This window comes from Buteo buteo, chromosome 21 (assembly GCF_964188355.1).
Source record: "Buteo buteo chromosome 21, bButBut1.hap1.1, whole genome shotgun sequence".
In the NCBI taxonomy this organism is placed as follows: domain Eukaryota; kingdom Metazoa; phylum Chordata; class Aves; order Accipitriformes; family Accipitridae; genus Buteo; species Buteo buteo.
Window position 1 is genome coordinate 25260681 of NC_134191.1, and position 24155 is coordinate 25284835.

General features: G+C 40.9%; 1 protein-coding gene across 6 annotated transcripts in view; it reads right to left on the reverse strand.

Moving 5' to 3' along the window:
- Positions 1 to 23862, reverse strand: part of FAM120A (family with sequence similarity 120 member A) — a 56122-nt gene extending 32260 nt beyond the window's left edge. For 2 of the 6 annotated variants that reach the window (XM_075052799.1, XM_075052795.1), the window contains exons 1-7: positions 23009 to 23862; positions 16949 to 17195; positions 11852 to 11934; positions 2821 to 2949; positions 2237 to 2333; positions 1061 to 1158; positions 483 to 766 (exon numbers count right to left, since the gene is read on the reverse strand). In XM_075052799.1, coding sequence (XP_074908900.1) covers positions 483 to 766; positions 1061 to 1158; positions 2237 to 2333; positions 2821 to 2949; positions 11852 to 11934; positions 16949 to 17195; positions 23009 to 23482 — 1412 coding nt within the window. In that variant the 5' untranslated portion in view covers positions 23483 to 23862. Of the gene's footprint in view, positions 1 to 482; positions 767 to 1060; positions 1162 to 2236; positions 2334 to 2820; positions 2950 to 11851; positions 11935 to 16948; positions 17196 to 23008 lie in introns of all 6 variants that reach the window. The other 4 variants (XM_075052798.1, XM_075052794.1, XM_075052797.1 and 1 more) reach the window with 3 other exon arrangements.
- Positions 23863 to 24155: the final 293 nt, after the last annotated feature.

Consider the following 24155-nt stretch of genomic DNA (forward strand, 5'->3'; position numbering starts at 1 on the left):
CACTGTCCTAAATTATGAATTCCTGACATTCACACCAGGTTTCTTTGCAAAGTCACATTATCCCAAAATTTAAGAAGAGTAAACGCTACTAATTCAGTGAAGTTTCATAGTTTTTAGCTACTGAAATTTTAATGAATTATACTGTGAAGTAGGAATATTTCTTTTATACAAAGTAAAGAACTCGAAGGCTTTATGACATTTACCAAAATTTCACTCTCTCTTTCTTTCAATAAAACATAAGGGCAGAAGTGGAAAAACACCCAACATTATTCGGTTTTGGATTTCTGCTTGTTAAGGAACAAGGCGACTAGAGCAAACCATGGATGTGTTTGCAGTCATAGTGACCTAAAACTATTTTTTTAAGGTCTTACCATATCACTAATTCACAGATTTCTTACTTTCAGGATACTGGTGAATGATTTTTAAAGTAGATTTATTTTAACAGAAACAAGAGTAAGAAAACATCCTCATTAAAAACTTACTTCACTGCACCTCCATTGCCTTCATCATTGTCAGAGGACGAAGATGTAGAAGAGGCAGGAAAATAGGTTGAATCCACGTGATTAGGGCTCCCACTCTGAGCTGGATTTATTGGAGAAGATCGTTCATACAATGGTGTATGTTTTCCTTCATGAGGAATGTTACTGTAGTTGTTCTGCTCAGAAAGACTTTTTCCACCTGTTTCCAAGGTGATGGCTGGCTCAGAGAGACTATATGGGTATGGACCCTGACCTTGGGCCCCACCCTGATTGGACATCTGCTGGGCCTAAAATAAAGTGATCTTTCTTAAGTAGAAGGTAACAAAAAGGCTTTTCTTTTAAAATAAAATACATTTTTTAATCAAGTGGCATTTTTGAAATGCACACATCAAATCTCAGCCATCTTGGACATCCTCAAAAATTCTTCTACCAGAGTCTGTAGCATCACCATAGTTCCAGACTTAAAATTCAATCAGTGAACACCCATGCTAAACAAGTTAGATATACCTTTCCCACCTAGATTTTAATTTGATGAGCACAGCAGGTTTCTCCCAAGGAGAAGGGCAGAGGGCTATACTTACCACAGGTTTTGCTTGTAGTGAGGTCTGTGGAATGTTAAGCATCTGAGAAGGAACATATGGTGGCACTATCCCAGGCATACCAAACTGATTTGGTCTGGCTGCTGTAATGCAAACAGGGAGGAAGGGAAAAAAAGAAGAGAAAAAAAACAAGGAAAAAACCCAAACATTCATGAAAATGCTCACTATTTGACACAAATGTTACCCGTTTTATCCTTTTGCTTCTATGGTTTAGAATTTATTTATTCTTGTTCTGTTAGCATTACTATTTTCTATGTGTATGCCTTTAAGTAGTTTCATTCATTTTTGCCTTTTAATAAAAATACTCAGTAGCTTGTGAAGTCTATTTTACTTGTCTCACCTTCTCTTACTGCACATTTCTATTCTACCCGGGAATCAAAGGAAGCTTAAAAAAAAAAAAAAGGCCCAAGAGATGTCATAATGAAGAAGCTAGCAAAAAGAATGTCACACAGACACATAATGCTGGCACTTCCTATCATTTGAAAATTTGACCTAGAGTAGCCTTAATGCCCTTTAATGCAGGTCTGTGAATGTAAATAAGAGACACCCCCAAAAAAAGAGAAGAAAAAAATCTGGATTAATATACCAGTATGGTAACTGGAAATCTTTAGAAAATTTCAGCTCAAATTATGTTTTAGTGTTAAGAAGGAGGTATGTGTGGTAAATCCTGTGATCATACAGTTCATTTGTAAGCCTTGAGAATGATCTGCAATGCCAGAACAATTCATGGTCGCAATTTAAGCAGGTATGTTATGACATCAAAAAATCACAGACTCTAAAGGGATTTCTAAAGCATGTCAGGTAAGTCCAGTGAGAAACACGAAATATGTTTTATGGAATATAAATAGAAACTGTCTTCGTGATTGGAACTGGTCACCAGATTTCAGTTGTTTACAGCACCAAACTCTCAAGTGTCCTAAAGCTAGAACCGATGCAGCAATAGCTAAGAAGAAAATCATTCCAGGTTGTTCTCCTCTTTTTGGGGAAAGAACACAATCTCTACCCATATCCTATGAATACCTTCTTTTGAAACCTCATATTCAAGGGTCAATGAAAATTGCCAGAGAATATGAACATTTTTACAATGTTACTATTTCTGATTTAGAGTTATCCCAGGTTTTAGTAAAAATGAAAAGCCTTTTTTCTTTAATTACTTACCTAGGTAATGTGGTGGATGAAATGGCATAGGTTTATTAGTTGCTGAGTAATAAGCAACTGCTCTCTTAAATCGAGTAACTTTGTCATCTGTTCTAGACTAAAACAAACAAACAAAAAGATCTGTCAGGAGCAAATCTGGGCATGTCATCTATAGGTCAGCACTGTACTGTAGAGTAGTTAACGTATACCATATCCCATACAGTATTAAGACCTATGGACCCTTGAGGACTATAGCACGACTCCAGCACAAGAAATATTATGCCAATCCATGTAAGGATAAAGCTTGAAAATACTGTCTTCATGTACCACTGATTTTCAATGACAGTGCACAAAGCCAGACTACAAAACCCCTTTGGTTATCAAGAATTTAACTTTAAAGCACTGAGGGTAAATGCAGTATTTCTACCTTCGGAAGCATGGAAAGCGCAGTTAGAGTATCTAAGACACTGCATATACTTATAGGTTCCTATTACCAACTGATGCAATACAGTATTTTTATAGAATACAATTCTTCAACACAAACATATAGTACAATTGGTTAAAAAAAAAAACAACCCAAACCAGTATTTTGCTTTGTACTTTACCTGTGAATGTTGAAAAACATCTTTTGCTATGGCATCCAAATCAGTGGTGTCCTGAATATTACGGACGTAGTCAGCTACAGCTTTGATCACTACGTCACAAGGTGGTAAAACTAACTGGTGAGCACGTACCTATGCAAACAAACATACAAGCCAGTATGAAATAACAGGGTAGCCCAAGATACTTCAGTTACACACCAGAGAATTAAACTATTTATTTACTGAAAATACATTCAACAAATTCCATGTTGCCAGATTTAGTATCTAAGTATTTTGGGGCCTTCAACCTTGTTTTTAAGACTTCATCTTAAACAATGACTCATGCTTTTCATCTATGGTATAGTTATATATATATGGGAAACCTCACCTCTACGTAAATATTTGCTGGTTAAATATCAGCTCCAACAACAAACAAGGTCAACAATGCTTTCTAGCTAGACATTTCCTCCAGTGCAAAATGCTTTATCTAGTGAATACATCCATTTTATATACACATACATATATGCCAGAATATACTGTATTTTGACACAATTTATATTCTGAATGTAAGGTGGTATCAGAATTGATGAGAGATCCACTGGGAACAAGAAGATCTCTATGTAGACAGAAAAGGGAGGATTTGAAAAACAAATGGAAAAAAAGGAGTCTCTCAAGGAAACTTATTTTCAAGATTCTACAAAAATTGGCCTAAAAATAATTATTTGAAGATTACATGGTTTAATAATCAGTGCTTTCAAATTTTGGATATTTCATTATCTGTAGTAGAATATACTCATACAGCTTCACATTATATATAACATCTCAGGCAAGAAATTTTTTTTTTTTTTTATATTATACATCAACAAAGAATGACATGGATGTCTCTTGTTGCTATGATGTGAGCATAGTTACTTTCTCTTTCAAGCATTTCAACATCAACATGGTTATAGGGCTGCTTACTCTTTTTGCAGACACAGAGGAAATTCTTAAGATAATTCCATTGATAAAATAGTTTCAATATTCTGGCATTAAAATAATTGATGTTTTACCACCCAATGACAGATGTGTCTGACCTCCCATATTCACCAACTATTTTAAATGGATTAGAAACACATGCTTAAATGCATGCTAAAAATTTCCCTCAAGTTTGACCTGAGCCCATACCGACCATAGATTTGTCTACAAATCAGAGTCCACAGTACAGTCTACTCAAGATGTTAGGAAAATGATCAATTCCCATTGATTCACTGGTCACTAACTCAGGCCATGGGTTTGAAAACATAAGAATCACTTTGGACTTTGTAGCAAAAGACCTCTCTTTGTAGTGAGAAGAAAGAGCTGGAAGAACTTTGTGGGACGACGTCCAAAGCCCCTACAGACGAAGCTCCCGCAGCTCAGCGACTGGCAGCTGCAGATGGATGTGCTGTACCAGGAAGTTTTAGACTCAGTTCTTTGGCCTGATCCCTTCTCGTGTCCACATGGAGAAAGGAGGGGAACTGGATAGTCCTGGAAGCCCTGGACTTCCATCTCAACACTCTCAATAGGCTCCTCCTGAAAATAAACTGAGGATTATTCAGCATATGATTATGGGAATTACTGCTCTTACATGCACTGCATGATCCTGTATGGGGTATAGAAACTTCACAGGTCAAGCAACCATCATGGAACACTGTGAAATTAAAAGCAGTGAGCGGTGCTGCTAGCTGGGTCTGAAGAGCTACTCAACCATAGGCAGTTTCTGTTACTTTCCCTCTGTGCTGCACAGTGTGCATGCTCAGAGGAGCAGGAAAGATGTCTCCAACTACATGTCCTAAATTTTAGAGGATGCCTGAGGAATTTCTAAAAAATTCTGTGCAGAACCTCTGTACAATTCTGGAGCACTCCGTCTATGCTTATAGGGGCAGCTAGGTTTTTGCTTTTAACACATCTTAACCTGCTTATTTGCAAAATGCAGTAATTCAAGACTTGAGAGATCATTATTATTATTAAACAGTTCTATTTTTTAAGAGATGAGAAAGTGTGAAAAATCTTTATGCTTGCATTCTACACAGAGGTATCATACTTTACTAGAAAATACTGCAATTCAGCCTTGTCAGAAATGTTTATGCAAAATTCTGATTAATAGATCATTAGTTTTATCTTTGCAACTTTAAGGTCTGTACCACAACCCCTTTTTATTTTATATGGAGTCTACCATACGTAATTATTTTTTTTCCTACCCTTATTCGATCCACTTATTATGCAATTTCTTAGACTGGCTTATTCATATTAGGGCCATGGAATTTTTGCCCAGATTCCCATTTTTATTAATTCCTTTCTCCTAATGTCTACTTTCTACAAATGTCAGGATATTCATTCTATACCTGGTCATTCTTTACCAGAGAAGCTCCACATTTTATGAGCCTAAATTAACAGCTTTTCTCCGTGTAGTCAGTGGCACGGTAATTATTTCTACTTCAGATAGTAAAATCTAAATTTTCACTACTGTGCATTCTGAATATATACACCAATACTAAATATAGATCACATTTGCATGTAAGCTTACAGTCCTAAGTATTGATAATAAAACTTTGCACCCAATCTGCAAGCAGAAGTAATAGATTTTCTTCTCACTGGTAATCTAAGTCGTTTTATGAACACCTACCATTTTATTTGTAGTTCTAACAATTATACATCTCTAAAGCAGCTGAATCATAACATGGCTGTGTCATGCTAGATGTGCTCTCTGCAGAATCCCTTGGAAAAGCCCTGCATTACTACCTAAGTGTTTCTGCTATCTCTGCTTGAAAATTCAGTGGATGAAAGGAGTAAGCAATCTATCAGTAGTTTTATGTGATCTCCAAGATAGTAATAAACTATAAGCAGTTAACATCAAGAGAAGACTTCACATCACTTTAGCACTAATATTCAGCTCAGGCCCTAGAAGTATGAAGCTCAAGTGAGACATGTTAAGGGCTTACCATGCGTATCGCCCCCAGTTTAGCTGCTTTCAAACAAACAGCCTAAGGACCTCACTGGAGCATGGCCTTATTTCCTGAAGTGAAACCTTCTGAAAGTATGTATTACAGATTTAGAGTATTTCAGATATTTGCATTTTATTCTCTTTTATTCTGTTTCAAAGACATCCAGTCCAGAAGTGAGAACACCCTCAAAACTAAAAATGTTGTGACCTACACAGGAGCCAGAAAAGTGGAGAAATAAGATGTACTTTCCTCATATTAAAGAAGAAAAGATTTCTATTCATTTTAGAAGTTTCCAGAAATCCAAATTGCTGATTTTGTACTGAATCATGAATAATGTTTCTAATACTGTGTGCATTTAAATGCAGTCTAAGTCTTACTAAGGGTGAGGTATGGGAAAAATTAAGACTTAACAGCAAAAGTTACAGAAAACATGTTCATGGTTCAAACTTACTTTTAGCTGCACACAAAGCATTTGAGAACAAAATCAGCATCATATTTAACAAGTTTCTCATTATAAGATTTCTTCTTAGAAGATATTTTTTTCCTTATCCACTACAGAAGAGTTTCAGACAAGCAACAACATGGAAAATCAATTTTGGAAAGGCAAACATGGAGGTGGATCACACACTTGGAGGATATCAGGTTAGAAAGCATGACATCTGAAAACAGCACAGTTTCTTTGCTAGTTGTCAAAGGACTACTTCAATCTCAGGACAGACCTCTGATAAAAATCACAAGTGACCTATTAATGCACTCTGAAAATATTAAGTGGGGAAAGGAAATTAATTCTACATAGGTATTTGTCAAAATGAGAGGCCAAGCTGCTACAAGATAAAAATGTCTTGGTTTTGACAAAATAAACTTGCAAAAATGCTTTATTGAAAGAGAATAGACTCACATATGCATAACTCCACGGGACTATCAGGACCATATAAAGTACCTAAGCTACACTTGGGAAAAGCTCCCCAGTTCTGGGACAACCCCAGTTGCCCACTGTCTCCAGGAAGTGAAGCCTTTAAAAGCTAATCGACACAAGTACCAGCATTTACTGTTGTGCCTGCTGGAAACAGATAACCCGTTTAGTTTTATTTTCAAACCACTAAAAAAGAGACCTCGAACAATCAGTTACTGTGAGATGACACATAGTGAACTTTTTTTTTTCCCCACTGGTGAGAGAAAAGGCTGAATATTTAAAGAATACTACAACAAATTGCCTGGGTTTTGTTATTTTTGTCTAGTAATTTCTATTAGAGATCGCATCCAAACTGTTTGGATCTTGTATCAGCCTTCGAATGTTAAAAACATTTAATCTTACAAGCTTGCAGTGCATCTGATCTAATGACATGCTTTCTGAAGAGGCAAGAAGTTCCCTGGATGACTTAAAATCCTCTCAAACCAGCAAAGCTCAGCTTTTCCCTGAAGACCAGGTTAGTCTATCAGCAATTCTCTCTCCTCCTCCCTCCATCCTGGTTGGGAAACTGACCTCTTTCTACTTCTGCATGTCTTGATGATAACAAGAATACATACAACATGGAGATCATTTGCCAACAATTTATACACACAGGACTCTGAGAAAACCAAATCTAAACGGAGGAACAAAAATGTCAGAAAGAAAAGAGAGAGCAGAAACACAAACCAAAGATGTGATTCGGACAGACTTGATATGAGACAACCCGCATGACAACCCTGCACACTACCACGAGTCAAGGGCTGGGCTGCCATCCAGAAAGACCTAGACAAGCTAGAGGAACAAGACAACAGGAACCTTAAGAAACTCCACAACTACAAAAGCAAAGTCTTGCACCAGGGCAGGAATAACGCCTGGCTACTCTGCAGGCTGGAGTTGTGCCAAAAAGGACCTGGGGCTCTTGGAAGACAGCAAACTGAACATGAGCCAGCAGGGTGCCCTGGCAGCAGAGAAGGCCAGCTGCACCCTGGGCTGTGTAGTAGGAGCATGGCCAGCAGATTGAGGGTTCTTGCTCCTCAGTGCTCGTTAGACCACCTCTAGAGCACTGCATTCAGTTTTGGGCTCAAGCTAGATGTCAAAAAAAGCTGAGCTAGTTCTGCAGAAGGCCATCAAGATGGTTAAGGAGTTGGAGCACTTACTCTGTGAGAAGAGGCTGAGGGAACGGGGCTTATTCAGCCTGGCAAAGACAAGGCTTTGGAGATACCTAACAGCAGCCTTCCAATACCTACAAAAAGGCTGTCAAGCACATGGAGCCGGGCTCTTCACAGTGGTGCACTGTGGAAGAATGAGAGACAAGAGACATAGCCTGAAACAAGATGGGTTCAGACTGTATGCAAGGCAAAACATTTTTACCATTGGGACTGTCAAACCATGGAGCAGGCTGCCCAGACAGGTTGTGCAGTCTCCAACCTTGGAGATTTTCAAGACTAGTCTAGGCAAAGCCCTGAGCAACCTGTTCTGACCTCAAGCTGACCATGCTTTTAGCAGGAGATTGGACTAGATGACTTCCTGAGGTCCTTTCTGACCTGAATCATCCTATGATGACCCTTAGCATTAAAAAAAACCCAAACAATGAAAACCAGACAGACACTTTAAGCATCTCTTCAGACTACTACCTTTGTTATCTGAGCAGCAGCAAGTTACCTAAGCACCTACTTAGCATATTAGTCTCCCTCTGGCAGACACCCTCTGAAGTCAACAGAGAAAGACAAGAATTTCCTAGAGCAATTCAGAGAAGGAGCCTAACCTGCATATTCTGGATTGCTGTCTGGAAGCATCTCTCTGCCTCTCTACTGAGATGAAACAGCTAAGGAGATTAGGTTTCCCCACATACTCTTCTTTTTCAAAAAGGGAGACTGCATTAAGACTTGTTTCTAAGGTTACCTTGTGAATAAAGAGTCAGCACTTCTTCAGTGGTATGTGCTCCCAAATAGGTACTAATTCATTCCAGAGATAAGAAACTGCCCTCCTAGTATCATTCTGATGGTATTATGCATTGATCTTGAAGCTCCATACCATAAAAGCTTTCCCAGAATAAGAACGGAATTCTATTTGTCTTAAAGATAAATCCCAAAGCACACAAATAAAAAGTAGTGTAAGGCTAGCTTCCAAACAAGGTTTAGTGGTCAAATGATTTCTCAAAAAGTCTACCAACTCCTTTCTTGTTTCAGCTTCTGATTCAGGTGGTCATTTCAGTGAACTCTGCTCTCAGCCAGGTAACAGGACACAAGCACAGGTCTACACATTTATTAGATGCATTATCTGTTTACACAGGGATACTTAGACAGACAAGATCCTGACTCACAACAGCTTGCAGTGTCAGTTTTTGATTATTTTTCACTTTTGCAACAATAGCAATTGAAATCTCTTCATTTAAATTTGTCCATGGAACTTTTAACAGTTTTGCTGAGCTGATAGTCATTGCTGGTGTCTTCTGAAAGGCATGACTTTTTATCCAACATGTGAAGATGTTGTCCTGTTAGGTTCATTTCCTTCTGACGTGAAATATGGATTCTTTGCTCAGGCTTCTATTTCCCTTCCTTTCTCCCATTTCTACTCAGCTGTTTCTAGATGAATGCACTACCCTCATGTCCCTCTTTTAAAGAGGTACTGGTTCCCCACTTTTGCTTTTTTTCCACCTCACTGTATTGACAGCAGAGCAGACACACCAATTTTCTATCAGTGAAGACTGGTAGTTTCTTTTCTAAGTTACACTTTTAAATTGGTGAACTAGAAAAGCTTCTCTTGTAGGAAAAGTAACCATTTTGCTACATCATAATAAAAGATAGATAAAGAATGCAGAATAAATTGTACATTATTAACTGTCATAGTTCTCACTGAAAAACAATAAATCAGGCCATAGGGAACTAAATCTGTTATGCTCAAGACCATACTGTCTTAGATATAAAAGATTAAAATCTTTACACAATGAGAAAAAGTTTTTTAAATCCTGAGTTGTTAGGGCCCTTAGTTCCCCATGTACGGAGAATACTCAATGGTAACTCTAAATAGACACAACAAAGCAAAGTTTGTAAGTATAGACCAGGGATGACATCCTGGGCAACCGCAACAACCTCCCCCCGCCCCCAGTTCCAGTTTTCATGACAGCTTGCACTTTTTGTAACTGTTCTGAAACTACTTCTTGCTATCAAGCTTGTGGCTAATACAAACGTGTCTTTTAGGGTTTTTTTAAGCATTCATAAACTTTACAAGAAATATTGTTTTCTGCACATCTACAATTAACAGAAGAGGTCTCCACAGAGAGCTATAATGACATCATTGACATACTAGTATGTCAAATGAAATTAAATTGAATTAATGAGCTACTGAAACAAGTTATAATTTCAAGTCACGAGCACTGTTGAAAATGAAACTAAAAAAAAAAAGAAAAATAAAAAAGCAAGTTGTTCCATGACCAGTAACTAATGAAGACTGGTTTCCTATAGACTTGTGTCTTTGTTGCTCTAGCCCTTCTTCCTTCTCTCCCTTCGACATCATTATTAGCCAGGAGACAGAAATGCTGTGGTTAGTTTAGGGCTATGTACTTAACAACTAGCCAGCAAGCTGCTGTGAAATTAAACAAATCATGTTTTGTGCTAGCCTTTTCCCTCAGTAAGGGCACTAATTTGGATCTTTTTCATTGGTAACAGTGTATCAGTTTTCACAGAGCCTGTAACAGCAGAATAGGAACCTCTTTCAAATCTGATTATCATTGGCAAACAGATTAAATAAATACAGGGAGGACTGCCGAAGACAGACCAGTGACGCTCTAAGGAAACAAGTTGCATTTCCTTAGGATGCCAGCTACAAAGCCCAACTGGTGTTTCTGCTGAAAATGTAAATCTAGAAGCAAAGATGACAAATATCTGATCTTCATTCTAGTCAAGTAAATCAGTATATATTTAGAAGGCTTTTCAGAAGGTCTAGGTGTCTGAAGTCATATACTGAACTGGCTGTAAACAAGTCTGCTCAGCCTAACACACAGAAGAGTATTCTGAACATAAAGTTTATTAACCACTTTGACAGAATTCCTACATTTCAACCTTTTTAGTAAAAAAATGAAAATATAGGCACACTTTTTCAGTCTTTAATTTTTTCATCTCAAGTTTTATAAGGAACTTTATAAGCAAACATGCATGCATATTTTGTTTTGCCACTACAATGCGCTGACACTTACCTTTCTAAACACAGGAGCGGCAGCAAAATAGGGGATGAGCGTAACATCAAATTGTCACAGCTGTTCACTAAACAATGCACGTACAAGCCTTAAAAACTCTGCTGAAAATCTTGAAGCTGTTTTTAAATTCTATCTTCAGCAAAATAAGTTACAATTTTTCAATACTTAATAAACTTTTGGAACAGAAGGGGGGAAAAAATCTGCCTATTTTTGTTGTAGATACAACAAAACAGTTACAGAATTTACAAAAAGCAAATTGATCAGCTGCACGGTAACACCTTAGGAGAAAGGGGAAAAGATAAGTCTATTGTGGCAGAGAGAAAGAAAGGTCACTACTATCCCATTCTTTGATGTGTCCAGTTTCCCTTTTATAGCTGTCTACTTGGCAGATGCACAAAGCAAGTGTGATGAAGCAGCAGAACAGACATGCTGTAAACTAAGAGCATCAGATCCAAGTTACTTGTCTCAAAAAAAAAAATAAAATCCACTGAAGGCCACGTTAGCTTTCTTGTGCAACCCATTCTCTAGCATATTTAAGAAATATAGAAAACTATTACACACAAACTCAGATCACTAGAAAATAAAACAATATGGTAGGAAGATATCCAGCTAATTATTTTTGACAGTTGAAGAACATGACTAAACAAAAAATCCTCCTCTTAAAACCAGAAAAGAGTAAGAAGCTACATTCTCAAAGCCAAACGACACTGAAGCTATATGGCTTATGTAGCTGAAATGCACTGAGGGGGATCACAAAGACTAAGTTTAGCCTTGTAAGGCTAATGGCCCCAGGTATCCTCTGCAGTCAACAGAGAGGGACTGAGACACCAGGGGGTGACCAAAAACAAGAGCCTTGCATAGCTGCTGTGAATTAACCTATTACACTGCTCTGATTAACTATTATGATTGATTTTAGCTTAATTGCTCATAGTTGTATTAAGTTTGTACCTTAAGTGAAGCTAGTGGATGTTCTGGACCAAGTAAACTCCAATGAAAGGAAGCCAAATCTTCATCAGGTAGAATATGATTACCTAGAACATAATGCAGAACTTAAGTACACCACAAAATGTTACATACTGTTTCTACATACAGCAAAACAAATTTGCAATCAGTCCTCAATTCCTGATCAACAGGATTAACAAAGAGAGATTAAACTTGCAGATACCTTTTTGTTAGTCTAGAAAAACCTAATTAGCATGCTGCCGCTGCAGCAAGATATACTTCCCTCTGTTCGAGGAGCACTCTTCCATGAAACCCAGCTCACTTACAGAAGCAACAGAGCCAGTCACAACACACAATGTCAGCCTCAACCTGGCATGTCCTATTAGGGGATCCTCAATTGGATTTAGTAATGCAGGCGCAACAGTGTAAGAACACACTCTATTGCTCTCCAACACAAGCTGGTAAGCCTTTCCTGCATCCCAGCACGTGCCATTCCTGACCTGCATCAGAGCTGCCTCTGGAACCTGCACTCTGTTCCATCATGCAGCGTGGGTCAAGCAGCAAGCCACCAGGTAGATTTATTTAACCTTCAGGAACATGGGCAGCTCTGATGACACTTAGCAGGTTCCCAATTCCTAAAGTTTCTTTTGCTGACCTGACCAGGTCAGACAGGAGCCTGGGCTGGCAGCATCAAAGTAATTGGGAACTCATGTAGTAGTTTCAATGAATAGAGATAGTGGCTGTATTTACCAAGCTGTTCATACCAAATGGAAGATCAGTTAAATTATTTTGTTTTGGTTTTTTTTCCCCAAAGCACATCACGCTCAGAAAAAACCCTAAAAAATTCTTACTAGGAAGTATTTAAAACATTTGAATTAATCAAAGACTAACTAATCAACCACTGACAGAGTTCAGTGTCTGTGTAGCCAAACTTGACAAAGAGCTAAACAGAATGTATTACTACACTTATGGTAGAAAACTTAAGGATATTTTCAATATCTGGTTTTATAGAGCAGCAGCTTAGCAGTGAATGCATAGTTCTCATTACTGTTAATATATTTAGAGCCTTTTTTTTTTTAAATTTCACAGTTTGGACAGCATCTTGAACTCTCACCTACTCATAAAGAATATGACAAGATTCTTTGAATATGACAGCAATTGTTTACTTTCTTAGTATTTTGCTTGTAAAATAATCTAGTTTGCTTTTAATGCTCTTTAACATGTGAAAACCAAGAAAGCTGTCTATTGCCTGGCGACTAGGAGATGCCCCCTTAGAGAGGGAAGTCTTCGTGTCCCATCAATACTTCTCCTACTGCTGAGATCTCCAGCAAGGAGACATTATGATCTATATTCATTAGGAGCTAAACTTTAAACTCAAATCAGAAAGATTCAACAAGTTTGTGTATAACAGCCACAATCTTACTAATCTAATCAAGGTAGGATTAGACAGCCTTTATAATGCAGGTCTGAAAAAATCAATTACAGCCAGACCACTAGACGGTTTTGTGATAACTAACAATAACTCCTGCAGATGCTAAGATTACCTTTTAAAATAGTCAGAGCTTCTCTCCCTTCCACCAAAACCTCAAGCTTGTTTGGTCTCCATCTGTCATTTCAGTTAATTCCATCCCCTTGAACACACACATAAGACAGTCTGACCATTTGATCAATTCTCACCACATACTGAATTGTAGAATTTAGGATGTTGAAGAGCAGCAGTGTCTTCTGTAGTCCAAATAAGAAGTGATGCCTGTACTTACCTTACATAGTTCTAAAATTTTACTGAGGAACAGAATGAGACTAAATAACTAAACATGTTACAAAGTACTACCACAGTGGGAAAGAGATCAACATTACATAAGCAACCTCTATTTCTTGACCTGGCTGAACAACCTCAACATATATTGATTTTTCCCGTTTTAATGGCTTATTATAGTCCATGCCTTAGGTTTTTTTAAAGCAATTAGATACTAATTGAAGCCACTGCCCTTTCTAAAGAGTTCACTGAATTACAGCTCTATACCTCACACTGTGTTTGTTTTTCTACTGCTGAAGCTTGGGTTTGGTTTGTGGTTGTTGTTTTTTTTTTTTTAAATCATTCTGAAGTATTTGAGTCAAAATTTGCAAAAGGACTCAAATCAACTCCCTGTTTACATCAAAAGCAATTAGGACAGAACTTTTTAAGAGCACAGTCTGGGAGGATACAGTACCTTGGCCACATTTTAACTACCCATGACCAGGATACTCCTAGTATTATAAAGCTAGAACTACAAAACCCTTCAGCATGAAAAGCTGTAAGAAGGAAAAAGCAATAAAACAAATGAACCAACCACGGAATATATATAACCTTCTCAGAAAGTAATCTTTAAAAATTTGCCTGGTTGATACAGTCAGAAAACTATTTTGCTGGAATACTTCAATAGAGACTTCATCCCTGAACATATCTCAATCCCAAATAATCTGCTGTTGAGAATATTTTTTTAATTGACCAGTTACATGTCGTTCCTCAGGCTCCTCCAACTGCTGAACGTTTGGCTGAATCATTCAAGATTTTTTTCCTCTTTTCAGCATCCCCAAATTGACCCTTGAAGCTAATGACAAGAAAGTACCTGAAGACAAAGAAGTTTGAGCTTTCTGTATACAGGGAAATAGATCTGTAGACTTACAGCTGAATACTGATACAGCTGTTGTGATAGTTTTGGCCTTCTGTAATTGTAAACATTAAACCAGCATCTTAACTGCAATTATTTCAGAATACATTAATTTATTCCTAAACAAAGTACTAGCATGGGGAGTTACACTGGTGTACCCAGAACAGAAGAGCAATGTAAAAGATTCATATGCCTTCCCATGCCTCTCACTTATTCTTTCCCATTGTGATTTTTCTTTATTCTACTTATCAGGTTCAAAAAAGACCCAAAGAGGCCACAGGAGCAAGGGCAGAATAACCTGTGAAGCCAGACAAGCCCTCAGATATTACATAAAAATATAAAAATTTATATCTGAATGAGCTACCCTGCTTTAAACAGATGCCACACTACACAAAATTAAGTGCCTATATGCATTCAGTATTTCATTAAAAAAACTGAGGTTACTATATTCCTAAGGTTGCAAAAGTTAAAAAATGTTGCCAGTGCTTTAAGTCAAACAGTATCTGTTTGCTGTAAGCTTATATAAGCATTGTTTAGATCACCAAATATCTAAGTTTCCTAATATTCACTAGTATAAAAAAAAGAAACAAACACCTCATCACAGGAAGACCTCCGAAGTATCTTCTGTTCTAACTTTGACTTCCATAAACTTTACTCTATTCTGCTTACTCATACTGAATACACACACAAAAGAAATGCAAAAGAACACATGAAACTAAACTTGTAGCTGAACTGTTTTTGTTGTTGGTTTTTTTTTAACCTTTGTACCAATTTGGGAAAAAAAAAGCTACAAAATATCTCTCTAGTAATCATGTGAAACAACCTCAAGTTTCCTTCTCCTAAGAGCAAGCTGAAGAGTATTTTGTAGTGTAAGATATAAAGAGAGAAAAATATTCAAGAGTTTCTTGCATAAAACTACAAAGCCTTCAGAAAATTTACCAGAATATTTTTCACCTACCATTTAATATAATCAAGCAACGCCTCAACTGGCCATGCAGCTGTAATTCTGTGACAAGTTACAACGATGTCACTCACATGTATTTCACATTAATTCCATAAAGCATATCTGCAACTGTGAAACTGCTTTTCAAGCAGTAATTCTTACTCACTGAATTGGCATGCAACAACTTATTTATAGACTCCAAAACAAAGCCTAGCAATAGTAGTCTGTCATGCAATTTACAGAGAGTTTTTGTTTTAAATTGCAGCTTAGCCAATCATTTGCCATTCTTCCATATAGCCATGTAGGCAGGTAACCATTCTGGATATGAAAAAACATATACTAACAAAGAGCAACTTCAACTAGTCAAATACTTGTGGCTTTGTAAAGTAAGATGCATTGGTTCTTTCCTTCTTAACATGGAAGGTACCTGCCTGGACTAGAAACAATTTAATGTTAAAGACTACTAAAATATTAGTATGCTAAAGCAATAATACATAGCCTCTCTCATTCACAGCTTTCAAATGATAAGTTTTACTCTTCTATCATGTATCCATACAAAGTCAGTGAGAAAATAAAAAGAAAATCCAGTTTTCTTAACTTGTTTGCTCAGTACGACAAGATCAAGAACATGGCTACTCCATGCTTATTTACCCAAAAAGAAGTTAGAATGGTGTTCTAAATAGATCTTACTCACTGGAGTCAACTTTATTAGTAATTAATTCACTCTTCCATCTGAGAGAGTATGACAGCTATTCTCTACCACTGCTGTGGTAATAACGTGTGTTAAAATTGTCCCATTTAAGCAGAGATGTGAAACTGAAGTCCTTGCTATCTATGCTCCTTAAAGATACTACACCATTTAGCATTAGAGGCAGGAGTGCTAAGAAACTATCCAAACAAAACTAATGGAATAGTAGGATGCTGGTCACCTGTGCTTTCAGAAATGTGGAGTTTCACATTTCTGTATAATTTAGTATATAAATATATAAAAATAGTATAATTTACTTCTGGTGCAACTGACATGCTGTCGTATTTGTCCAATATTCATTTCTGAGGGGAAAAAAAGCCCCTGCAATCCTAACATCTTCACTCCATATATGTTATTTTTAGGTAGAATACAAAACAGTCTGGAAGGCATATTATTAAAAGTAGACCTCATATACTATACAAGACCAAAACTAGTAGAACCACAATTGTCCCAATCCCCAATCCCTGCCCCCCCCCCCCGAGAACATTTTGGCTAGGCAGAGCTTTGCAGAATTTTTACTTTCTACTCTTGTTTCCAGACAGCCACAATTTGCATCGCTCACAGGTCTCTACAAATTCGGCATGTCTGGCCTCATAAAAACGCATCCAGCCCACCTCAAGTATAGTAGGAATGTCTGAAACAAAGGGATGTCTTTCCCTAGGTGCTTTGTCAAATTATACACGCATATTTTAAGACAGGTAATAAAAACTAAAATCATAAGTCTGACTAGCAGCATCGAGTTCTTTTATTACTTCACTTACCTAAAAGAGCAGCAAAAATAGGAAAGCGATTTGGATTCAGGTCCAGTTGCTTGGCAACTTCATGCATTAGGTATTGGCTTGTTGTGAGACTTTTCCCATTACGGCTCAGTTTTAGGGCATGGGCACTGAAATAGTAAGGGATGTTGCACAATGCATAATCGGAGTCATATGCAACCAAACCATGGAAACCTTTTTCTCTGCAGAAAGCAATTACTTCTTGATGATGATCCTCAATGCTCTGTGCAACCTATAGTGGAAGACAGAGTAATTAGCTACAGTGTTAAATTGCAGTACTGATTTATCACATGTATTATGATATAGCGAGTCTTTCTGAAACTATATACGTGCATTTGAAACACTTGCAGTATATTTAAAGTAATTAGAAAAAAAAAATCCAGTGACACAGCATATATGGACAGGATGTAAGAAGCACTCAGAAACACAATACACAGTTCTGGAAGCCTACACACTGAAGTGGCATTCCGTATTACTGAAATCATCTGAAGTAACTGTTTATTAAGAGAAAAGCTCAAACTCTAAACATATTACTATACCAATGTCTGTATTAACTCACGGGAAAAATCTTAAGGCTGTGGATACTTAAGCAGTTCAGCAAGCCAAGATGCCCCCTTAAAAAGCAATCACATGATCACTTTCAAAGTTTTGCAGCCTTGTTTTAAAAGAAACAAACATAACCCTAGATGAACAGATGTAACTTTCTTGACCTTTCAAATGTCTACCTTGCTGTGTTAAGCCAAATTTTTTCCTCTTTCCACTTCCAACCTAGTCATTCATGCACAGCTGTCTCTGATGGTGCAAATTGCTTCAAGTTTATAGCCCAAACTTCACCTCTCAACTCACGTTGCCTAGCAAAGCACATATTTTAGGCTATGGCAATCAGATGACTAGAACAGACATGTTGTGCAGGGGAGACATGGGCCAATTCCTAATGTTGGCAATATAAAAGCAACCCTATCTTATCAAGAAGATTATACTAAAACAAAAAACGCCATGATGACAGGTTAGTACCTACAGTCCTGCATTTTTACATGCCGTCAGGAATGATTACAACTACAGTTTGCATACAAGCACACAAAAATAAAGCCAGCTGAGTGCTTTTGATGCCTAATGCTTTTATCATCTACATACATAATAAACATACAGCGATTCAGAAAACCCCACAGAAGCTGGGTGTTGGTATAACCTACTCTCACCAAGTATTCGATTTTAACAAAAACGTAGATAGTAAGCTATCTTCAGCCTCCACAGTACGCATGAATAACTACAGTGTTAGTGGCAGTGATGCTATTTATTTCCTCCACATCTGAAGCTCTGCAGAACATGAGCGAGGGTCCTACACCTCCACAGCCCACTCCAACGCTCCCACAGTCATCTACCTCTCAGCAGAGTTTTTGTTTAACAGCAAGTTTACAGTGACCCTCTTTTCATGCCTTACACTTTCTGAACCTGACATTGAATTACAGTCTTCCAGAGAGGTATGTAAAATTTTGCTTTTCCCATGTAGCTTCACAAGATGTTCCCTTTCAAGCAAAATCTTGAGCAGCTGAACAGCCAGCACCTCACTCTCCAAGATATTCCTACGATCAATAACCAGTTCGCTAAGCTCTCTCTACTCCTAATGCTACCACCTTACAGTCTTAAGAAAATTGTGACTTCTTCAGAAACACGCTTGATGGACTGTATCAGAGTGTTTTTGAAATTTACTTTTGTTTGTGAGAAAAACAAGCGTGTTCATTTTTCTAATAATACTGTCACCTAGCATAATGTGTGGCTGTTGTACACAGAATTGGAAGAGACTGTGAACATCTTTGGAAAAACTTGAAGTTATCAGATTTATACAGTTACTAACTCAAGGAAGGCAATTTTAGCTTCGCCATTCCCCCCAGCCTTTACATGTTTTAAAGTAGGAAAATTCCCCAAATGCTTTTTTTCTTGAGTAGATAGATTTAAATTATGTACATGTATCTAAAATCAACATCTTTCCATGCACAACAAGCACAGATCATCTATAAAAAACAAAGCAAGAACTCTTTTTGCAGCAGTAGGTGTAACATGGGTGTGCAGATACTACAAGAGAAAACTCAGTGTGTGGCCCGCTCTGATCTCCTATAAACTATTTCTTCTACCTCCACAGCCTCCAGTTCCCTCCCTCCCAATTTTATAGAGCTATCTGACATAGCAAGCTATGAGCATGAACCTGCAGTATGTTTAGGTAATAGTAGAATCCACATTCAAATAACTGAACTGTCACGGGGAAAAGAGCTGTATTTACCAAGGTACAGTTAACCTGCAACATAAAACTCTAATAGGATGAGAGTCAGAGGAACACCTTACAGCTCTCACAAAAGTAGAGTCTGAAGATGCAACTATACCCAGGGAACATGCACGCTTCAAAATCAACCCAGGGAGGGGGGATGTGGGGGAAATCACAGCCAGGAGTTTGGAATCATTTTCAAGTCTAAATCTTGTGTAAACAGTAATGGTGCTGGATCAGAAGGAGAGAAAGAGAATCCTGCCCAAGTAAACAGGCACATGCATGTTTAGATACTAAGAACAAAACAAAGTCTCACCAAAGTATTAAAGATGTTAAGATCTCCACTGCTTAAGTATTTAAATTTTAGCAAACCTGCTTTGCATACAAGTTTCTTTTAAGACTTATTCCCCCCTCCCCCAAACAGAAAAATACCAGGTCACAATTAAGCTAAGAACCAATAGGGTATTTGTTATAAGTTGGAGGAACCTGTTATTTTTACATCCTGCTGAAACCATCTGCAAGTGATTTATAATTGTTCTGGATGGAAGACATTACTCTTTTTCTCCCCTCTAATTACCAAAATAGATCGATTTTGTAGCCAGTTCCTAGCTTGGCACAGAAGTCTTCTACTGAAGACTCACATGTTTCCTGCAAATATGAAAATCAGTTTCATATTTAAAGTTAATCAGTATTCTCAAATCCAACTTCTCAAAACAAAGTGAGAAAACACTAGAATTTCTCAACTGTCTTATGCATATGTAAATAAAAAAAAATCACCCATACACACAAACAAAAATCACTCCTTGAAGATGCATTTGCTCTTTGCCCACCAGCAGTGTTGCTGAAAAGTGAGCATGAGGGAGAACATGAATAAAACTGGGGTAAGGTTTAAAGAAAGATAGTTACAGGTAACAAAGCAGATTTAGAAAGATAATACATTGTCTAAGAGAAGAAGAAAACCAGAAAAAGAATGTGACTTAGGTTCAGCAGTATCTTTGACATGTATTATGCATGTTACCACTATAACCATGAAATATACTTCCTAACCTGAAAATGAATCAATTAAAGACGGAGCTATCCACAGTTTCTCAACAGCTGTATAAATGAAGCATCAAATGGGAATTGCTGATACCCTCCCCATCCCCAAGACAGCTGACCAATTCAGAGGACCAGTGCAGTTTGGACATGCACAGCGATGGCTCACTGATATGAACATTCCTAACAGCAACAAACTCTCCCCCAGACACACATTAGTATTTGGTAATGAGCGCTTGCCAACTCCCAGTGCTAACCTAAAGCAGACAAATATCCACCCCTCAAATCTTCCCCACCAAAATTGTGGGGATTTGTGTTTGGTTTTGGCTGTTTTTAAAATGGTAGAAAAGGGACTCAGTATGATATGTCCTCTCACTCTTAAAACTGTTTCCAGAGATTAAGAATAAGGCCCTATTACTGAGAAACTATAAAGGAGCTAATGCTGCAGCTAAGCTTGAACATAAACAAGTGCTACAGGTGACACTGTTGTCAAATGTGGCAACTTTATTCAGATGCAATGTACTTCAACAGAAACGAACCAAGTCTGAGACAGAATGCATTTAAAAGACTAACAGCTAGTTCAACATGCCACAAATACCAAATTTCTATCAATATCAAAACAGTTGGCTTCCTGTTGTGTACTATGCATTTCAATATTGCATTAAAGTTGAATACATTAAGAATTTTTTTTGCTTTTAATATACTCCATTCATTGCTTTTACTAAAGATCTCTAAGTCTTAATAACAAATTAATGAAGATTTATAATGGACCCTCAACCAGATCAAGGTAAATACTTTCACTGCTTAGTCCCTAAAACTTTTTGCTTAAAGAAAAGTATTTCCTAGTTACAAGGGCGGGGGGGGGCGGGGGGGGGAGTTCAAATGAGAAGATGTTTTTTCTATCATTCAAATTCCCATCATCATTCATATCCAAAACACGCACACGATTTCACTTCTACGCTGACCAGGAAAACACATTACTACAGCAGACACAGCCATAACCTCTTCACTTTAACCAAGCGCCAAGCCCAAGACAGCATGTTCGGTGGAGCTCGACGCGCCCTGCAAGAACAAGCTTTGCCTCCAATTCCAGTTTGTTCCACGCACACTTCGCCCGGTGTGGTGGCCCCGGCCGCGCTCGGCCCCGGCGGGCCAATCCCCCGCTATGGCGGGGATTGGCCCGCCAGGGCCACTGCAGGGTGGGACTTCCACTGCCGACCGGGCTGAACGCCCGCTGCCTGCCTGGGGTGGTTTTACACCAGTTTGACGAGCTGGGAGCTGAGGGGAACACTTTCCTGCAAGGATGGGTCTGGCCAAGCGAGCAGGGTGCTAAGAGGGAGCAACAGCAACTCTTGCCCCATTGGCGGAACTAGCAGAAACTTCACCCAAAGTCACCTCTTGGGTGAGCTCCTTCCAGAGAATCATCTTTACCCCAGGACTGCAACCTGGCCAGAATTTTTCTAATCCGCCAAAAGGGCAGTACAAAAGCCAGATAACGTTAAGCTGCTGCTAAGTGATCAAGCGTGCAACTCTAAAGGTTGCATAATATTTCTCTACACACAAGTAATTTACGATAATAAAGTCTACGAGTATGCACTCCACTCCCACTGCTCTTCCCTTCCTAGCGGGAAGGCAAGCAAGCAACTCTTAAAATTGCAGCTTCATCCCAGGGCTTGTTTTTCTAGCGTCTTGTGTTTCAATATACACAACCGCTCGGCTTAACAGAAACCATCGTAAATCACAGACACTGTACAGAGAGATGCGACACGTTAATGTTCTGCAACCTTTGAAATCGTGGCCTTCGTGTCAGGGCAAGATCACCGCAGACCCCAGCTCCCGCCTCGAGTGTTGTTTCTGTTATCAGAAAACAGAAGCTGCCCCTTAAAATAAGAACTTTAAATGAAGAACTGTCAGATCGGTGCTCCTGCCCCCACAAACTGGAAGTGTTTGCCGTTACGGAGTAAGGAATGAATTAATTATTCCACACTCGGTCAAAAGCCCGTTAACACATCTAGGCAATGCTGAGCAAAACCCTCACCTTCATAAACGCGAAACTGGAGCCTCTCTGTATTTTGTAGCGAGCGATTTCACCTCCAGCGCAAGTTTAGACACCTCGCCTCAGTAGGGAACTTGTTGCAGATCCGCCGTGCGCGACAACTAAACTGCATTTTTTTTTTCCCCTTTTCCCCCCCCTTCACCTTAACAATTAATGAGATTACGGTGCTTTCGGCCAGCCGCTCTCACCTGCCGTACCAAAGTCCCAGCCTCGCCACCCCCCCGAGCGGAGGGGGCCCTGGGCAAGAAGGGACATTTTGAGTCAACGGAGCGGCGGCCCCGAAAGAACATGGAGGCAAAAAACCTCCCTGCTGCTGGGCCTGGCTTCACAGCCAGGGGAATCCGGGAGGCCCTGGGCGCTGCCGGTCGCCCCGCCGCCCCGCGCAGGCCTCCGGCAGGCCGCGGGGCGGCGGGGCGACCGGCAGCGCCGTAAAAATAGCCAAATCCCCCGGGGATTGAGGCCGCCGAAACGCGGGCCGCCCCCGCGGGCCTCGACGACATTTTGAGGCGCTGAGGGGAGAGGCAGGGTGCCCCCCCCTCCGCGCCGCCCGGGCACCGGCAAGGCCCGGGGCAGCCCCCGGTGCCATCTTAGAGCGGCGGCGCCGTTAGAGGGGAGCGGCGGGGAGGGGGCGCTGGCGGCCCCCCGGGGGGGCTGGGGCGGCGCGGGACGGGCGGGAGGCCCGTCTCCTCCTCACCTTGATGTGGAAGCGGATGAGGGCCAGGCGGATGCAGTGCGCCATGCAGACGGGCGGTAGGAACCAGACCTTGGGCGGCGGGGTGCCCTTGTTCTGGACGTGGCTGACGATCTGCTGCGCCGTCTGGCGCTCGTTGCCCTGGCGCTTCACCCACTCGTGGAGCCGGGCCTTCTCCAGGGCGCCGTTGAAGAAGACGAAGAGCTCGATGTTGCCGTTGAAGCAGGCCTTGGCCAGGGCCGCCAGGTAGCCCAGCATGTGGTTCCACTGCCCGCCGCTCACCCAGTCCGTGTAGAAGCCGCCGTAGAGCCGGTGCAGGCAGTTGTCGGCGTCGATGAGGAGGCGCAGCGGGGTCTGGGGGGGCCGCTGGCGGCCCCCACCCACGAGGCTGCCCCGCGCCAGCTTCTGCAGCTCGACGGGCACCACGGCGCTGGGGCAGTGCTTCTCGATGTAGTCCTGGAAACCCTGCACTCCCATGGTGAGGACCGGGCGGCGGCGGCAGCGGCGGCGGCGGGCGGGCGAGCGGGGGCCCGGCGGCGGCGGCAGCGGCGGCGGCGGCGGCGGGGTCTGGGCTCGGGCCGGGCGGCGCGGCGGCGGCTGTAGTTGCGGGTGGGCGGTGGGAGCGGTGGAGCCGGGTGGGAGCGCTGGCTGCCGTCGGTGGCCGTTCAGGGGGGAGTTGTATGGATTAGTGGGGGGCTCATGGCTGCTGCGGCCGCCATGTGCTGCTCTCACAGAGCCATGGCTCGGGGATCCGGGCTGCTGCCGCTGCGGCTCCGACTGCCGGGGGGAGGGGGAGCGGCACAGCGCGCAGGAAGCCAACCCGCCGCCGCCGCCGCCTGCGGCAGGGAGAGCGGAACAGGCGGGACTTGGCGGCGGCCGCCGCTGCCACTCACAGGCAGCGCGGGGCGCGCACACGGGGCGCCGGCGGGGGTGGGGGGGGGGCGGAGAGCGCGCCCCGAGCGCCGCCGCCGCCGGCCCGGGCCCCGGTGCCCGCCGCCCTCACGGCCCCCCGCGCTGCCCTGCCCTGCCCTGCGGCACTGGGGCGGCGGGGCCCGCGCAGCCCGCCCGCCGCGGCGGTTGCATAACCCAAGCATGCGCGGGAGCGCGGGCGGAAGCGGGTGGCGGGGAAGGGGAGGGGGCTCGGGGGGCG